The 19456-nt window shown below is 34.5% G+C and overlaps 2 protein-coding genes across 2 annotated transcripts; both read right to left on the bottom strand.

Moving 5' to 3' along the window:
- Positions 1-11638: 11638 nt before the first annotated feature.
- LOC133310064 (O-fucosyltransferase 23-like) lies at positions 11639-18679 on the bottom strand. Its single transcript, XM_061510952.1, has 2 exons — positions 18669-18679; positions 11639-13081 (listed from the first exon to the last, which is right to left on the bottom strand). The coding sequence occupies exon 2, from the start codon at positions 13072-13074 to the stop codon at positions 11800-11802; it is 1275 nt and encodes a 424-aa protein (XP_061366936.1). The 5' UTR covers positions 13075-13081; positions 18669-18679; the 3' UTR covers positions 11639-11799.
- On the bottom strand, positions 16795-17456 carry LOC133310048 (uncharacterized). Its single transcript, XM_061510926.1, has 2 exons — positions 17219-17456; positions 16795-17120 (listed from the first exon to the last, which is right to left on the bottom strand). The coding sequence occupies exons 1-2, from the start codon at positions 17454-17456 to the stop codon at positions 16795-16797; spliced, it is 564 nt and encodes a 187-aa protein (XP_061366910.1).
- Positions 18680-19456: the final 777 nt, after the last annotated feature.

Raw genomic sequence — 19456 nt, 5'->3', positions numbered from 1 at the left:
GGTCAGGTGCCAGGTGGTGAGTCCGTTTCTGGGTCTGGTAGACCTCAGTCTGCCAGATCTGAGGGGCGACGGTCTGGGAGTTTCAGTCGAGGGGTGAGGACTCGCCCATCCCATCGTCGTGGTTCAAGGTCTTCGGTTCGTACCAACGGACAAAGGGGGGTTCATACCGCCACGTTTCGCGGCGTTCCGCACTCGATATAGGGCGACTTGTTCGACCTTTGTCTTCTATTAACCGCCTCCCACAAAATCGCCCCATAGAGTATTACTATAAGCCTTCCCGTCCGACTATTGATTCCCCTGTTGCTTTGAGCACTTCGCGGGGCCATATTCCAAACATATCCCAGTCCTTTCATCGCTGTAAATATGACGAATCTACAGACAACCGACTGGGTAGATTTCACCCAGAAGACGGGCGACTTGTGAAGTATGGTGTGTGGGATGCCATACATAAAGACTTGGGGCTTTATAAGATACCACCTGCTTGGTGGCCTTCTTCTTTAAGCTACTCGGATTTTTATTCTTCAAGCTCTTCGGAAACATCAGAATCTGATGGTAAGTTGTTAGTGTTTGAGCTATTTTTTCTTGTAGTAGTTGGTAAGGAGGGTGTTGGCGTTCATGGGAGTGAGGGATAGGGTGAGATGTGAACTCTCTTTTCTTTGCAGTGGTCTTCTTGACGTTGGAGAGGTAATGAGGATTGATTGTGTGTTTGTCGCTCCCAGGTAGGATTTGAAGGTACTTTCTTGACTTATGGCGACTAACCGGTCGGTCGACTGTCTTGAGGCGAGGAATTGGGTTGACCTGGCGGTAGCTAACGCGTCATCGAGTTATGCTGACCATGATACTTTGCGTCGCCACTATCAATCTGAATCTAGCTTTGTCATCACTGCAAATGGTGCAGATGAGGAGAAGTGGCAACCCTTCGCGGTCAGTAGCGATCGTCGGGCTTGTGACAAACTTCAAACTGTGGCAAGATCTCGGTGGCGGTTCATGGTATATAAGACTCATTTTATGGATCAGAAAGTGAGGTTTCAGCTGACTGAGTTTGAGATGGGAGTACTCTCCCACTTGCAGGTTGCGCCATCTCAACTACATCCGAATGCTTGGGCGTTTGTTCGGGTCTTTGAGAGCATATGCCAATACTTTGACATGACATACTCCGTACGATTATTCTTTTATTTTTTCCAGGTATCCCCTTCAAAGAAGAAGCTTGGTTGGGTTTCACTAAAGGCGGGCAACACTATTAATTGTAATATGCATCTTGTAGTCCTTTTTCTATTTTTTTATTTGTCTCAATCTCGTACTTCCTGCTCTTAATTTAGTTCCATCACTGACAATTTTATTCTCAAATTTAAGAATAAGCTTCCCAATTAAATGAGTAGAACAATTTCAATTTATTTCTTTTGACTTTTGACTTTTGAGTAATGTAACTTGAGGAGTACAGATTTTTTTCCGTGAAACTAATTAAGAGTCGTTGAATACTTCGATTTAATGAACCAAAATTATCACATGGAGTATTTTTTGTAAGCATAATATATTATGTAGAAAAATATTTTTGCAGTTAATGCAAATATGTTATCTGTATTTACTTCCAAAATGATATCATTTTGCGATTGAAAAATTAAAAAATTATAATTAAATAAACTATAATAATCCTGAAATAAATTAAAATTACAAAAATACCTTGATTTTTGTTCCAAAACGACATCGTATTGGGCTTACTGTAGATAAGTAACTGCAGAAACGCAGTTACTGCAAATAAGTTATCTGCATTAAGCTCAATATGACGTTATTTTGGATGAAAATTATGGTGTTTTTGTAATTTTAATTTATTTCAGGGTTATTATAGTCTTTGTAATTATAATTTTTTAATCTTTTAATCCTAAAATGACGTCATTTTGGAAGAAAATGTAGATAATTTATCTATAGTAACTGCAGAAATATTTTTCTGATTATAATTATTCAAACCACATGTAAGATTATAAGAATCATGTTAGAAATATGCTCATTTTTAATTTTATGCATGTTAAATAATAATGTAAATATTTAAGACATAATATAGAAAATGATATTATATAATACTTAGATGGGTTTGATGTTTCTCCTTTTAAAAGACATAAGTTATATCATATTAGATAAAAGATAGACACACGAAATTAAAATCATGGAAAAGAAAATTAGTGATTTTTTAATTTAAATTTTAAATTAAAAATTTTTATTTTGTGTCTATCTATCTCTTAAATTGACATAACTTTATATTATTTAAAATGATAAATATTTTTGTACCAAAAAAAATAATAAATATTTTTCCCTAGATAGATAAGTTCTCATTGAATATTTATTCAAATTTACGAGTTTTTGCTACATATTCAACGCTATAAAATAATAATTTTGTTCAAAACGCTCACTGTTCTTTTGCGCAATTATTTTTTAAAAGTGAAAAAATAAAATAAAAAACTCTTAACGAGACGGCAGTTCTTCTATCACCATTATAATAAGAGAAAGTATAAATACAAAATTATTTAGCATTATATTTTATTTATTTATTTATTTATATTTTAACCCAATATCTGTTCAAGAACAAGGTAATGACACGAACAATAATGTTATTGGGATATATTTTTCTTATGTTGTAGGAAAAAAATTACCTTATGTTGTAGAAACAAAAGTATAAGTGAGACCCACATGTAAGAGGAGAGAGAAAAAAAAAGTGGTGGGATAATCCTTTTTTGTGTGTGTATTTATCTCATGCATAACCTAATGTTATTTATGCAATTTTGTAGAAGCACAAGAGCAAAAGCAATATCCAGCTATACATTGTGCACGGCAATTTCGGGCACATTTGTCAGTGCAATCTTTGTTGAATTTGCAGTGACCGCCGCCATTTTTCATCGCAAAAGTTTGAGGCGTCAAACCTGAAATTAAAATCATAAAAGAAGACAAAATTAATTTTTTTTAAGCAAAAATGCTTTTTCAAAAATAATTTAATATTTATTTATTTGATGGGAATAGAACTCAAATCTATACTCCTTTATTTTGTCTGTATTGCCAACAATTGAATATCAAACGTAAGCTTTGATTATGACTTAAATCATTCAATTCAAAGATGACATTTAGTATCAATTATGTATTTGTTGTACAAAACTTAAGTAATAATTGATTATGTATGTACATTGATCATTGAAAGCAATATATTTGAAAAATAAATATATAAACATATAATATTTTTTACATTTTTGAAAATATCTAAATATATTGGTTTTTTTAGCTCCTACTTTTAAGATGTTCATAATCATATGCTTTTTTTAACCAAAATGCTGACAGAAAAATGAAGAAGAAATACCTGATGCAACCAGAAACAAGATCACAACGAAGATCAATTTAAGAGAAACATTCACCATCCTTTCTCAATACTTTGCTGTAACTAATACCCTCTATAATAGGAATTTTACACGCAAGAGTTGCCTTTGTCTCAAACTGGGATAAAAAGTCATGTTAAGCATCGAATTTATAATTGTAGTTGTCATCAGTTTTAATGATAAAATATTGAAAAAAATGTTTGTCATTTTAAATGACACAATTTGTGAAGTGGAATTCACATTTTTTTTTGTCTACTCTCTCTTCCATATGATTTATCTCTTTTTCTCTATGATATATGTATCTCTTTCTCTCACTTATAATAATATAACTTTACTTCCTTAAAATGATACATATTTTCTCCCAAAAATATTACCTGCAGAAGGGGGGGAATTCAAAATGTTTTCCCAGTCAAATAACCGTCGAGTCAAGTAACTGTCCTAATAAAGTTTAAGAAAATTGTTACTTACTAAATTTTTATTATACTCATTTTTTATTTTTAGGAATAACATATGTTATTTTAAATGATATAAGCTTATATCATTTTAGATCCTAATCGTTGATTTTCGTCCATCAATAGTTATATTCTATTGGGTCGAAATTATTAATTACTTAATTATAAATTTGACCCAATAGATTATAATCTTTTAAATTTTAATAGAGTGTAGATTTACTTATTTTCAAGGGATATCTTTTCCATCATATAACCCCATACTGCAAATTTTAATAGAGTGTAGCATTTGACTATGATTATATATATATATATATATATATATATATATATATATATATATGACCATTGACTATTTCAATTTAATGAACAAATGAGTTTTAATTGTGTGCCTTTTGACCATTGGTAATGTAACTTAACAATTATAGATTATTTTATAGAATTTTTCATTCTGAATGATTAGAAATATAATATCGGGAGGAAAATGGAATATCTCAATTAAATGAACAAAATTAAAGATGCCCATGGTTTGGCTTGAAATAATTTTTTTAAGGTTTAAATCAGTTCATAATCAAACGGTTCTATAATTTTATTTAATTTGAACTAATTTTATTTTTTTCCAGATTAGTACTATTTGGAATCAATACATTTTTCAAAACTCATTTATGATTTATAATCAGTTCGAAACCATTCATATATAAGCAAATTGATTCTGAATAGGTTTTGAATCAATTTTGAGTGGAATTTTTTAAACCAGTTCTTTTGTTTTAGTTCAATTTTTAAATTAGTTTATAAAATCAATTCAGTTGTTAAAATTAATTCAGAAAAATGCAATTCAATTCGGTTCAATTTTGTGCAGTTATTTTGCACCGCCTAATCAAAATTAGTACAAAAATAAAATAGTTTTAATTGTGCATATTTTGACTTTCAAGCAATAAAACTTTACGGGAATATTTTATTTTAAAAATAAAGATTATTGAAGTGAACAACCATTTTAATTCGGATTGTAATTAATTAATTTGAAATAAATGTGGTGATGATGATGTTAATATGCTTCCGTTATGCAAGAGAAAGAAATCTAAAATCTTAACTGGTTAAAACTTCCATTATGCAAGAGAAAGAGGGAGGTAAAACCTTAACTAGTTAAAACTTTCAGCGCGCAAAGGAGGAAGGTAAAACTTTAACTTGTTAAAACTTCCATTGCACGGAGGGAATGCGAAAGTAAAAGCGACATCAAAACTTACTCAAGCGGCATCCAACCGGAAAAGCATGCAAAATAGTAAGGTATGCAAATATAGAAATTATAGAACAAATATTGTTGTGAAAACCCTCAAGCCCCAACAAAGTATAAACCATAGTGCAAAATAAAAGCGCAATGCATGAAGCAGCAATAAGGACCGAAGACAATTTTTATATCAGAAGATTCAAAATTATCTAGAATAAGTTAACATGGAATATACCATGTTTACAAAACGCTCTTGCAAATTGTTTTGGTGATTTCACCATTAATACAACATAGAAAGAAAAGAAGAAGATGATTTTAAATTGTTTGAATAGACATGTCACGAGGCCCATCCGCTGCATCACTCTGGATATCCGCTGCGTTTTCTGGAACAACTGGTGGAGTGGGCATCTCAGTATCCGTTGCGCTCACTAGTTCCACCAACTCTTCTTCCTGATTCTCATTTAACCTCATCAATTGTCCATTCTTCACAAAATGCAGATAATGAATATTCTCCAGCTTCGCAGTAGGATTGAACAGGAGAACCTGCTCGATGATACTTTCATAAGTACCAACAACCTTGTTTTCAAAGAGTTCCTGATATTTCACCACCTCAGAACTCATATTAGTCTTATCTTCTTCAAAGGAACCAACAGTTGTCAGTAAATCCTTCACTTGGTTTGAAAAGCCAGTTTTTTGTGTTTTCAGCGTGGCATTACTGGCCTTCAACTCCTTCGGTTCCCTAGAAATGTTGGTCTTTTCATCTTCAGCCACCTTCTTGGCTTGTTCGAATTCAGCAATCAGGTTGGTCTTTTCATCCCGCAGAGCCTCGATGCATGATTTAAAGAAGGCAATTGTACCTAAAACAAAATGCGCTAGTCAAAGAGGGAAGAATGTTAACAAATACGCTTTCATAAGAGGGAAATCTTATATAGATCAAGTGAGATAATATAAATACCTGCTAGCGACATTAACCGTTGATTCTCCATGCTCAATTTCGCGACTTCTCTTTCCCATTCACCCATTTTTGCACTTTCAATCAAGGGACCAATCTCTTTGCCTTTGGCATATAAATACTCTTCAGTGTCCCAGTCACCTCCCCAATATGCTGAATCTTGGAAGGAAAAACTGGACTCTTCAGCCTTTCTTTTCTTGCTCCTTGATGTTTGGGTTGCTTCTTTCTTCTTCTTCTCCTTTGGAGAGGAAGGTATTGATTTGGAAGTTTGAGGACAAAGGGAAGTAAGGCGCGTTGCGCCATGACTTGATTGTCCTCCAGAGGGTGAAGCACGTGTGTCTGTAGTAAGCAGATTGGCATTAGCAGGGCTTGAGCCACCCTCATCTCTTCTTGCAGCCAGAGCCTCTAGTTGTTTCAGCCTGGAAGACATTGCGCTATATGGCACATAACAAAAGCAAATATTAGATCAACAAATAAAAGTGCGTGCAGATGAAATACTTAAGTATGCAAAAAATCAATGAAGCATTTACCCAAAAAGACTTTAATATCTTCCTATATATATTCATTCAGAATTGTGAAGGCACTCAATAAACCCGTATCTGATGCCTCTCGCACAATATTACACAGAGTGGTGACTGTCTTCTATTCATAATCATTTAATCCGAGAAGAAAATATTCAGCTTATACTCGTCTGAGGGATATCTAGTCCAATAGAGGGGAAACAATGGAGAATTGTCCTCCTCACTTAGGAAAAATGGATGACAATCTCTCGCAGGATAAATCTTGAAGAAATTTGTGGTCCAGTTGTGCACCCTCCTTTGATACGCCTCACAAAACTTATAATTCGTATATCCTCTAAAAGATACCCAACTTTTGTGCGAACCAAACACACTAGACAAACCCAAGAAGGATTCTGGCGACTGGACCAAGTTGTAAGCCTTACAAACCATCTCGTACACTCTGATAAATCCCCAAGCATTGGATGAAGTTGAGATGGTGCCACTTGAATATGCTCAAGTAATTTAATTACAAAGGGAGAAAAACGGAAGGCACACTCTGAGGGTTAAGAAATAGTAGTTATACATCATAAGGAAGTGTTTTGATGAATTGCTGGCGCGAGATGAGCACATATATTCATCCTTGGACACTACTGACAATTCCCATCTACCATCTTTAGCTTTGTCTTGAGTCAGGTGGATGACAATATTTAACTCTTCAATTTCCCTCGGTGAATTGTAATAGGACACAGTGTCTTGCACAATCTCAGACACCCATTCTAAACTTCCAGCGTCACGAAAACCGGACCTACTCGCCCCAGTAGCATCTTGGTCTTGAAATTGCTTCTTCTTTTCTCTAGCAGTATTGCGCTTAGCCATGATTTCTCTGATTTTTGAAGAAATAAGATCTACGTCAAAAGATGAGGAATTAGTGGAGTCGGAAGAAGAAGAGGAACTAAAAATTGAAGGATTGGTTTTCTATTCACTTTTCATTTTTTAAAAGGATATCATGCAAGATAGACGACACTTAGCTGAATTGGGCTTGGGCTTCGGTTTTTCGCAGGGTCATTATGCACATAGGTGAAGGACTATTGCGCTTTGAATTTGTCGCAGGTTCATTATGCACAATAGGTGAAGGACTATTGTGCTTTGAGTTTTGAGAACTCGAGCGTGAGGAATCTTCAGAATCAAAGGGATTGTTACCTTACGAATTGCGCGGATTCGACACGGGGCTAGGATTGGAATCACTTGAAATACAAATAGGGTTGGCAAATTTGTTCGGCACCGAGATTTTTAATGAAGTAAGAGGGGGAGAACTTTATTGAGACAAAGTTAGGGATACTCCGCGTTTTGGTTTCCGGGATGAGGATCCTCTTTCACATCCTCGAAGTGTTGGAGTGAAACTTCCCTCAAGTTTTGCTTTCTCCTAAGGAGAAATACCTTTACCCTTCAACTATCATTCTCCAGTTCCTAGGGATTTAGACCTGAGGAAAGTTCTTGGAGGGGGGCTGGTAGAATCAGACCTCTCGGCCATTCTAAAAAAGTCCAAAAATTGACGTTTGTCAAACATATTCTAAGAGAAATTAAGTAACTAAGGGAGGAAAAACGTATCGTTGTGAAAAAAATTTGGTAAAATAGAAAGATTTAAGGAAGATTGAACAAATTTCACAAAGACGAAGAGAAAGAGAAGGTGCATACCTGAAATTTATACTTCCGGTGGGAAGGTTGAAGCAGGACGTGTCACTGAAGGAAATTCACAGTCGGGATACTGGCAAAACACACTTGGCGAAAGTGATGAGTATTTTCGTTGGCTCAAACATTTTCCCTCCACAAAGTAAGAACAGTACAAATACAAAAAGTCACCGAGAGATATTTAGGTAAAACATGTCAATTGAAATGGCAAAAAGGGGGCACATGAGTAGAAGGTGAAAAGGTTAAAGTTTAAATCACCCCACGTTGGCAATTAAAACTTCCACGTAATTGCAGTAGCATTTTAATGCCTCTGATAGTTAAAGTCAAATGAAAACTTCCACGTTGGCAGAAAGGCACTAGCTGAGACAGACAAGTCTGCAGCCTATAACAGCTAATAAGAAGGCATGCCGCCTACCAAAGGCAGCATAAAGCTTGCTATAAATATGAAGAGTACAAATCCAGGTATGATCATCTTATTCCCATTAAACATAACATAAACTTAGCATTGATAATGACTTGAGCGTCGGAGTGTCTTTGCAGGTACCCTCATTCATTCCCATTACGTCAGTAGTACTCTTCAACCCCGACATACACAGTGAACATCTCAGGCCCACGAAGTACCGCTAACAACTCAAAGTATTTATCTTTCGACCATGTATAATTTACCCCAATCCATATTGGACTGGAGAGATAAAGTTTATAAGGTCATCACTTTGTTCTGTTCTATTCATCACGACACTTCTTCTTTCACACCCTTTATTGTGTTCACACTTGTTTTTATAATAATTGGAAGACTTAAATTAATTTTTTTTGAGGGATATATAAGTCCCTATGCAATATGTAAGATCCGTAATTTGTAAGACTTAATCAAATGACTATTATATAATTGATTGATCAGACTTTTATTTCTACAAGAAACATATGTACGGCAATACCCCTTTATATTTTTCTTATTATTCTACCCCTTGCATCTTCTAACTTCGAATTTTGTTTTTCTCTCAATTTATCATATTTGAAGCCAAAAAGGTGAAATGTATTTTTACTTTATACTTAAGGAGATTCTTGGTTGCTTTGAAATTTGATTAGAACCATTTTTACAATTAGACTGACCATGTGATCTTCCTCTACACAATTGGTCTGGAACCGCCTTGAGTTGAAGCAGCTTGCAGTTGGAGTAGTTTTAACATATGGGTCTTCAATGGAACAAAGTGGGGGGGGGGGGGGGGGGGGATGTACTTATAAGACACTCCAACGCTCAAGTCAGATTTTGTTTAAGCAGGTTTTTATTGTGTATATGCACCTTGGGTTAACACATATGTATTTATAGTAAAGAGATGACCAGCTTGGGAGATGCATTTCTTCATGGTAAAGGTATACATCTCTTTTCATTGGTTTTTGTGGGTGACTGAGAGATAACATTTGCAAAGATGTCTTGGTGTTGAAGTATACTTGGAGATGAAGTATTCAGTAGCTTGTTGAGATGTGGTATTTAATATTGAGGAGTGTGCTGAGATAGGTTTGGGAGATAGAGAAGAGGGAGCAGCCTTTGTTGACCAAAACTTTGCTTAATGATTGAAGACTTTGAATGTTAGCCTCTTTTATGTGGGCCTCATATTAATATCCAGATCAAAATTAATACATGTTATAGTTTAAATTTTATCTTAAAAATTATTTGACGAGACATTTAATTTTGTATCAGCCAACTCATTCTTATCCCCTTGTTGCCTTAGTACATTAATTACAATAAGAGTCCACAAAAACGTTGTAGTTGCAAAAATTAACATATAAACCTTATGCTGTGTTATTTATAAAGACATACATTTTAGGGTTTAGGATTATATGGGAAAATATAGAATCCACCTTAGGTAAGTAGTTTTTCATTTCTCTTCTAGATGTTTAACACTTCATCTTACGTGAAGTTAGTGCATAAAACTTGTGCATACGAGAAACATTTCACATAAACCTTTATCTCTCCTAAGACCAAAAATATAAAAATTATAAAACTTATTCAATCCACATGTCAAACTTTTAATTGATAAGGTTGGTTTTTCTTTTTCATGACACACATATCCCTTGTAAGTCACATGCTCCTCAAAAAGAGGAAGAAAAAGGGAAACAAAGTGAAGGTATCAGCATATTTTCATGGACATGCTCTTCATATTGGGTTTACAGCTTACTCTTTTCCGAGAACTCCGGGGATATTCAGCATATTATTGATGAATTCCTAGCATGTGATAAGAGAGTCATGCTACAAATCATTGTATGCCTGGTTCCTGGGCCAAGGTGACCCCACTGTATTATAAAGGCAACTATTATTATCCAAATAAATCTTTATAGCTACCATAGCATCAAAATTTCAGTGCTGCTATCGTTCATTTTGTGACACGTGGACAAAAAATATCATATCATTTGAAAAGAAAAATTTAAATGACAGTTGATCAGATGACATGATATTTTTTGTCTACGTGTAGCACTGAATCTTCAATGATACAGTAACACTAAGATCTATTCATTATTATCCTACCTTTTGCAACTACACCTCATCTTCAACAGGAAAATAATAAATAAACTGAGAGAAGAAACAATAGGTAATAAACTGTACAAAAATGCATGCAATAATGTAAAACAGCTAAAAAAAGAAATGTCATACTTATCTCTGTTTTTTTAATTATACACACACACACACACAAGAGCCTCTCCTTATAACAATGCATCAAATAAATTCATCTGTTTTTAAGCCCAGCATTTAAAGGAGTAAACTATTTTAACATCAGACCCATAATCCCTACCATTCACATGCAGAATAAGAAAGATACAATGACCTCTTAACAAAAATATTTAATTTTAAAGAAGTGACAGACTTAAAATTGTCATGTAGAGGAGACATTTTGAACCTAAAAACCCTCTTAACACTAAGTGCAGATGACCTTTCAAAGTCCCACTCCTAGTCTGTGATGGGGGCCCCTTGTCATTCATTACTTTTGGCTAGACCAGGAAGAAGTGGCTTTTCCTAAAGCGTTATTCATCAGATAAATGATTGTACTCACTTGAAACTGAAGCATGGCTGAGAGGGTACAAGAGTATGCAAATACAATAGACCCTTCTACAGGCAATCATTTCTAAACATGGAATTTTCCACTGCAGTGTTCCAAAACAACATTATGAAATTGAACTTCATAAGTAAAGAAAATAAAAGAGGGTCCACTATGTGTATTCCCCCAAATGTACAACAAATAGACACCACCAGCAGACAGAGGTAGACGTATTCTCTCAACCTTTTTCAATCCTCACATGTGAACCCATTCAAACAACAGTAACACCACCCAAATTATAACAGAAATATAAACGGAAACCAAAACTTACCCTTTTGAAGGGACTTTGTTTTTCACCAATCAGACAATCAATGCAACATCTGAAAAAACTCATTCAAAATAATAGGTTAAATTTACATAACGAGAAGCCCTACCTCAGTGTAAACAGCTATATGCCATTATTGTATTCTCTACATTTTTTTTTTTTTTTGAAGTGTGCTAATCAAACCCCAGAAGTGAAAATGTTCAAACAAGAGAAAGGGGCTCTTAATCTAATCTAAAATTTAGATTTGCAGCAGGAATTAAATATAGGACTGTCAACAAGAGATGTGATTGGTGCCATAGCTGATAGCTTTAAGACTTGATTCGGACATATTGGTAATCCATCTCATTGGGCCATTTGATTCTCCTGGTATATTGTAAGCATAAGAAGGCCATCTTACCTCAGTTCCACATATGCTGGTGACATTCATTCTGATCATCTTCTGTGTTCTTTCAAGAACTATAAGACTTGAAAATGTAGAGAAACTGTTTCCCACAAAGATATCAGCCCGTAAACACACTTCGTAGTCAATTGCAGACTGAATTAAATATGGATATTTGTTATAAATTCCATCAACCCCAAGTTTCTTCTTATCAAAAGTAAGAAAGCCTTCTTCCCAATCTTCCGGTATGGAAGTACTGTTAAGGAGTTTATCAGCCACTGCAAGATAAACAACAACTGGAGTCTTCAAACCAATGATGTTCCTAACTCTTTCCATTATCTCTTTCTTGCTACTGCAGATTTGATTTGTGTTTAATCTCTGCTCTAACTTTTTGCAGTGAATCATCCAATCAATTTCTATCCTCATGTGCACAGCAACATATGGAAGAGGCTGAAATGAAGACCTAGCAGAGGTGATACTGTTTTCCAGTTCCACTGATTCATTGTTGTCTATTACCTCTCTTCCAACTGTTCTAATCCTAGACACAACTTTATCTGCATCTTTAGCAATATCATCTATCAAATCCAAGCACTCAAAAACCTTTGCATAGTCCTTCACAGGCCAATGATCGTGCCACAAGAATGGATTTTTCCCTACAATCCGGATTACCTCATAGTCATCAAAAGAGCCCCTACTATGCTCCTGCAATTGTGATAAATCTCTCTCCACTGTCCACCTCCTTCCACTTCCTTTCTGCATTTCAAGCACTTGTGTTTTATTCAAGACATCAGAGTAGTGACCCAACCGGACAAAACCATTGCAAAGTGCATTAAACTTTTCAAATTGGAATACCTTGTCAAAGGAAATGGGTTGCAGGAGGTCAATTTCTTTATAAAACAGTGAGGCACTAAGGCTAGGCATCAACAGGGTTCGATTCAGCATTCTAGCAGTAAGACAAGACCTTGCAAATGCAATTTTCTGGTTGTTTAGTCCCCACACAATCTGAGGAACCACCAAAAACTTATCTTGCCGAATTTCAAAGTCAGAACTTATCAATGGAGGATTGTTGTGGATATATACAAGGTTGCTCCATTCAATCCCATCAAAGCCAGGGAGGGAAGGAAGCAATAGTGCTCTAAGGATCAAAACAGCAACAAGCAAAACCATACATTTGCTAGTTATTGAATTCATAGTACCACCCAAGAACTTTGACAACACTTCCATTTAAGATTCACTCTTCCATGCAAAGCAACAATTTTGTTTAATTTAAGAACTCAGACAATAGCATCACTTACAAGGGATCAACAATAGTGTAGAAGAACCATGCTCATGAGAAGCAGTCCAAGATCCAATTTTGAAGGCCCCCCACAATCTGACTTAGTGTTGCAGAAGGAACAACGAGAAAAGCAACAAACTTCCAATGGAGAGTTCCACACCATTGATGAATATCTACATTTCCACATTCCAGAAAGTTACAAAAAAAAATAAAAAAAAATCAGCTCACCCCGGATTACTTATGCAATTGTAATGTGAAAAAGATTGAATTTTGATCCGAATTTATTGCTATACCTTCAATGTTCTTAGCATCATGTCATTGCAATTGCATTAAGGAAAAAAGATTAAGAAAAAGAAGAGAAAGAATCTTCAGCCCAAGACAGAGACCGATTCAGAACACGCCAAAATAATGACACGCACGTGAATCTCGGGAACAAAAACCATCATAGCTTATCCCTATCAGAACCCAGAATTCTGAAAAGCGAAAGAAACACAAGACATCCAAAAAAGAACGTATCCTATGAGTCCGGCGATAAAAAGAACAAAGAACAATGAATGAGGATTCTGCTTGGTGCTAGAGCAATAATGGCGTTTGCATGTTGATTTTTTAACCTGTGGAAAATTTTGAGTCACTGATGAAACAAAAGTATTTAAGAGTTATGGGAAAAACCCAGAAAGCAACAAAGAGAATAAACAAAACGGGGTTGATGATCAGTGTAAAAGGAACCACCTTGTACCCAGAACAAAAAAAAAGTATTTAAGGAAGTGGAAAGTAAAGAAGGGTTGGATAAGAGAAGAGATGAAAGGAGAAACAGTGAGGGTGTGGATGATTACAGGGACCAGAAAAGATGACCAAAAAAGGGTAGTACAAAGGATGAAGGGAACACAGAGAGAAGACAAGGCTCTTGAAATGTTTAAAACCAGAATAAATGTTTTATACTATTTTAATAGGGTTTTCGTTTTATCCTTTAACATAACCCAACAAATTTTTCTACACTCACAACATTTTGTGGGGCCCACACTTTTTAAAACAAAAAAATAAATAAAAAATTAAGGCACTCAAAACGAATCTCTATAACATTACACAATCACTTTTCCTACAACATAACTCTTATAAAACCCATTTTAATAAGGGATTAATTTTCTCATATTATAAATTAATTTTAATTTATATATATATATATATATATAAAAGGGGTTTGCATCTATCATGTTACATGATACAAAAAAGTTTCCTACACACACAATATTTTGTGGGGCCCGCACTTTTTCAAGAAAAAAATAAAAAATTAAGGTACGCAAAACAAATCTCTATAACATTACACAATCACTTTTCCTACAACATAACTCTTATAAAACCCATATAAAAAATATGAGATTTATATTATTATTATTTTTTTATATTATCTCAAATAGGTTTCCTATGGTTTCTATACACTTTTATGTATGTGTTCGAGATAAAATTATTTTCTATAATATAAAAAGTAATAATCTCTTTTAATAATTAAATAAAGTATATATTTTTTATAATATTTTATTTTTGAGATAAAATATTATGTTTACTTTTCTTTATATTTACTTATCTTTAATATTATTGGATTAAAATATTTAGAATAGAGAGAGAAAAAATTAATTAAAATCTCATTTAACAAAGGGTTTGGTGTTTGATATTTGTTATTTTAAATAACATAAGTTATGTCATTTTAGAAAAGAGATAGACACAAAAAATGAAAATCATGGGAAGAAAGTGAGTAGTTTTTTTAATTTAGATTTTAAATAAAAAAAATATTATTTTATATAGGAAAAATATTTCTGCTGTTAATGTGATAAGTTATCTGCATTTATTATCACAATGACATCATTTTGGTATTGAAATCTTAAAAAATTTAAATATAAAGACTATTATAATCTTGAAATAAATTAAAATTACAAAAATATCATGATTTTTTTCCCAAAGCGACGTCGTATTGAGCTTACTGTAGATAATTTATCTGCAATAACTGCAGAAAAAGCGAACTCATTTTATATCTATTTCTCTTTTAAAATAACATAATTTTATATCATTTAAAATAATAAATACTTTTCCCATTAACAATATATAAAATAAGTAAATAAAATAGATATCAAAATAAGGTAAGGAGAATATCTCTTTATATTTTAATAAATTAAAGTGACACTTCAAGGCTCAAGCCTCAAGGAATAACATGAGGACGAAGCAAAAGGACAGGTGAGATTTGATGGCGCAGAAGAAGTGCCTGCACTATAATAGAGCCAAAAAGTAAGGCAAGTTTGTATATGCAGAAAAAGCTGTAACCACGCCAATAAAGTTTTTTGTTTTTTTTAACGACACATTAATAATAAGAAAATTTTATAAATATAATATTTTTTATTTATAAATTCTTACAAATTTAATTATGTATTTTCATAAATAAATTCAGTTAGGAATATATTCTCAAAAATATATAGTATAATTGATAAATAAATTTTTTATAAATATAACTTACTCTTAATAATAATAAGTTCTTCGTAGTTTAATAACATATTAGGTTTATTAACAAAGCCCGACACAGTAAGTAGATAATTAAGTCCCTACTCAAGTGTGGTGGCTCAGTTGGTAGCATGGGGACTGAGTGGTGGAAGAGGACCTCGGTTCGAATCCCACCAACACCATCCAGGGAGGGACATAAGTACCGTAATTCTTGGACTCGCACCCGAACTCTGGATTAGTCCCATAAGCGGCTCAAAGAGTCGAACCTGTGGGGATACCGGGGGGTTCTGTTTCGCCTCAAAGAGGTAATTATGATCAATTTCCAAAAAAAAAAAAGATAATTAAGTCCTTTAAGCATATTGACAGGGGTTTAATCACTGACCCTGTGTATAGAAAATGCTTTATTGGTAAAGGAAAAACTCACTTCGGTGATCTCCACGCCTCAAAAAAATTAGTCTTCAACTGTTGGCTAAGGGATAACTTGAGAAAACTCAAAAAATAAAACATATTAGGTTTAACTTGTTGTAAACTAATTTGAGGAAAAAAATGATATTTTTCTAATTTTTACCTAAATTATAATTTTAAGATTTAAAAAACTAAACAAATATATTGGGAATAATATTTTAAATATGATATATATTATTCTTATACCAGTACCAGAAATAAGAAATCTTAAATTCACTAATCATTATTAATCGACTTATGTTCAATGATTAACATAAAAAAAAAAGTTAGAGTCCTCGGATAATCAACGACTAAAATTATAAAAATAACTTACACCAAAATAATGATATACCCATTTAAATATGGGAAAAATATGTGTCACTTTAAATAATAATAGCTCAGTTGGCGCATGGAAGCTGGATAGATGGGGAGAGAGCATATGTTGGATCCTTTCTCAGTTCCATTATTGGAAGGGCTTTAAAGCCTTAATCCTAGACCCGTGCCAAACAAGATTGCCTCCCGTGAAGGATACCTGTGGTTTATCCAAAAAAAAATAGACATAAAGGTGGGATCCACATTTTTTTTTTGTCTTTAAATTTTTTTCAGTGGAACTTACACCTTTTTTTTTTGGTAAACAAAAGGCCTAAGCCACAAAACAAAGAAAGAACACAAAAAGAAACTTAGTTATTGCAACTCAAAGCACGAGGTCTCCCAACAGCTGAAAGATCAGCAAGCAACAGAAACTGGATGCTAGTAGGAGGTTCATGCCAAATAAGATAGTTTTCCTGCCCCTCATAGTCTAATATAAAATTCGCTAACCAGTCTACACACGAGTTACTTTCCCTCAAAGTATGCCTGAAAGTCACAGACCAGATTTTATCGATCCATGTCTGTATATGAGAAATCAAATGATTCTCACGGACTGCTGCACCATTTCTAGTGAGAACAGTGGGCACACTTGTTGAATCATTTTCAATAATGATGTTACGGTACCCAGCATTCCAAGCTATCTCCAACTCCCTAAGGACACCCCATAATTATGCTTCGAATGAAGAACATCTCCCTAATTTATACGCAAAGCCACCAAGCCACCAAGCCACTTACCGCACTCATCATAAATGACTCCCCCACAAGCAGCTGGACTAGGGTTACCACATGCAACCCTATCCGTATTAACCTTGACAGCACCCGAATTGGGAAACTGCCAAGATATGTCCGCTACTATGATTCTTCTGTCAGAAGCCAGATTTATACATTTGTTTGCAGCCTTTTCCACATCCTTTGCAAAATTTCGGATTAAGTTTTCCTTCACGAAAACGGGCGTCAGCGAGGCACCATGCATTATTGCATTACTTTCTAATTTGAGCATCCATGTTGAGCTTATTGGTGCTTTATAATCATCAAAACTTTAAATATATAAGCTTGGAAACTTATGGTTCAACAAATTCAAGTATAAAGGTCCCTTGATACCTTCCCATGTTGCATCATTGATCCCAGGTAACGCCCCACATTTTCAACATGTTTGAAACCACTACTCTAAATAATTTTACCACACAAATCCGCATTTGTATTATTTGAAAAGAAAACACACATTTTTTCCACACTAAGCTTCTCCCCAGACGCTTCTTCAAAAATGCTATGACATCTCATCAAGAATTCAAGTTGATCTTCACTAGCCTCAATAAAAATCATCAGATCATCTGCAAAGGCAAGGTAAGAAATTTGGGGTCCCTTTACCCACCTGTATGGGTTTCCACAAACCTCCATTAATTGTAGTATTTATTATATGGGTCAGCTTCTCCAAAGCAATGACAAACAAATAAGGTGACAGTGGATCACCCTGGTGACTCCCCCTAGATGGCAAGAAATCAACTATTTTTTCACCATTCCAGAGCACATTAATTTTTGAGGATTGGATGCAACTCATGATGATCTTTACAGTATGTTCTGGTAAAGGAATTTCTTTCGATGTTCTCCTAAAAAGTTCCTAACTAATTCTGTCATACGCCTTGACTAAGTCAATTTTGATAGCCATGAATGGTTTGTTGCCCCTCATCTTATGCGTAGAGTGAATCAGAACAATAATAATGTTATCTTGGATCTGCCTATTCAGGACAAAACTGACTTGGAAAGGTGAAATAATACATTCCATCACCGGTTTGAGCTTTTGAACAATAAGTTTAGTCAACAACTTATATATGACAGAACATAATGAGAGAGGTCTAAAATGGGAGACAAACTCAGGGTCTTTCATCTTTGGGATTAAGACTAAAAGAGTGGAATTGATGTCTGCCACAAGCTCTGGGTTGTTCTAATTTTGTTAATGGCACTACAAACTTGATTCTTCACCATATGCAAATAAAGGTGGAAGAAAATAGCAAGGAAACCATCATCTCCAGGAGCTTTAAAGGCACCAATAGATCTCATAGATGCTTGGAACCTTTATCGTGTTATCAGTTAAAGCAGTAGGTATCTCAGCCCAGTTGTTGGGGGAAGCTAGCCATCTTCAGTTATTATTTTCTTCTCTAAATAAACATTTGTAGAAATTACAAACCAGATTTTTGAGCTCAGTTGGTTCCTCTACCCACTGATTAACATCATTTCTAAGTGTTGAGACTTTATTCGAACTCCTTTGTATCACCGTTTTTAAATGATAGAATGTTGTGTTCTTATCTCCATCTACAATCTAGCTATGTTTAAATTTTTGGAACCAAAGCATCTCTTCCTGGTCAATGGTCAAGGGTCATCTCTAAATTCTTCTGCAAATTTCTCTCCAACTCTTGAAGTCTCTGATTGTCCTCGTTTAATCTTAGAGCCTGGACTTTCACTATCTCCATAGATAGATTAGTCTTCCTTTTAAAAATATCTCCACACACTTCTTTATACCACTTATGAAGGTGAGGCACCAACTGGTTTAACATGACATTAATATCCTCCCTATTATTCCATTTGTCCCTTATCAGATTCCCAAATTCCGGATGATCCAACCAAGATGCAACAAATCTAAAAGGTCTCATTTGTCAACGAGTGCTATGCGAATTCATTGTTACCAACAAAGGGCTATGATTAGACTGGATCCTTGGAAGGACCCGAACTTCAGTGTCCTCAAATGCCATTCTCCAGTTCAGATTGTCGCATGCTCGATCGAGTTTTTTTAAAACTCTATCAAGATTATTCCATTTGGGACCTTGCCAAGTGTATTTAGGACCTGTGTACCTTAAATCATCTACTAGACAACCCTCCAAAAAACCAGAAAACCTGCTGCATTTGGCTATGTCAAGTAGCATACCACCCTTCTTTTCATTAGGACATCTGATATCATTGAAGTCGCCAGCCATAATC

Source organism: Gastrolobium bilobum, unplaced genomic scaffold (genome assembly GCF_033153095.1).
Source record: "Gastrolobium bilobum isolate Gb01-03AN ecotype WA unplaced genomic scaffold, APGP_CSIRO_Gbil_v1 utg44884, whole genome shotgun sequence".
Lineage (NCBI taxonomy): Eukaryota > Viridiplantae > Streptophyta > Magnoliopsida > Fabales > Fabaceae > Gastrolobium > Gastrolobium bilobum.
The sequence above is the reverse complement of the archived record's forward strand: the minus strand, read 5'-3'. Positions and strand labels throughout refer to the sequence as shown.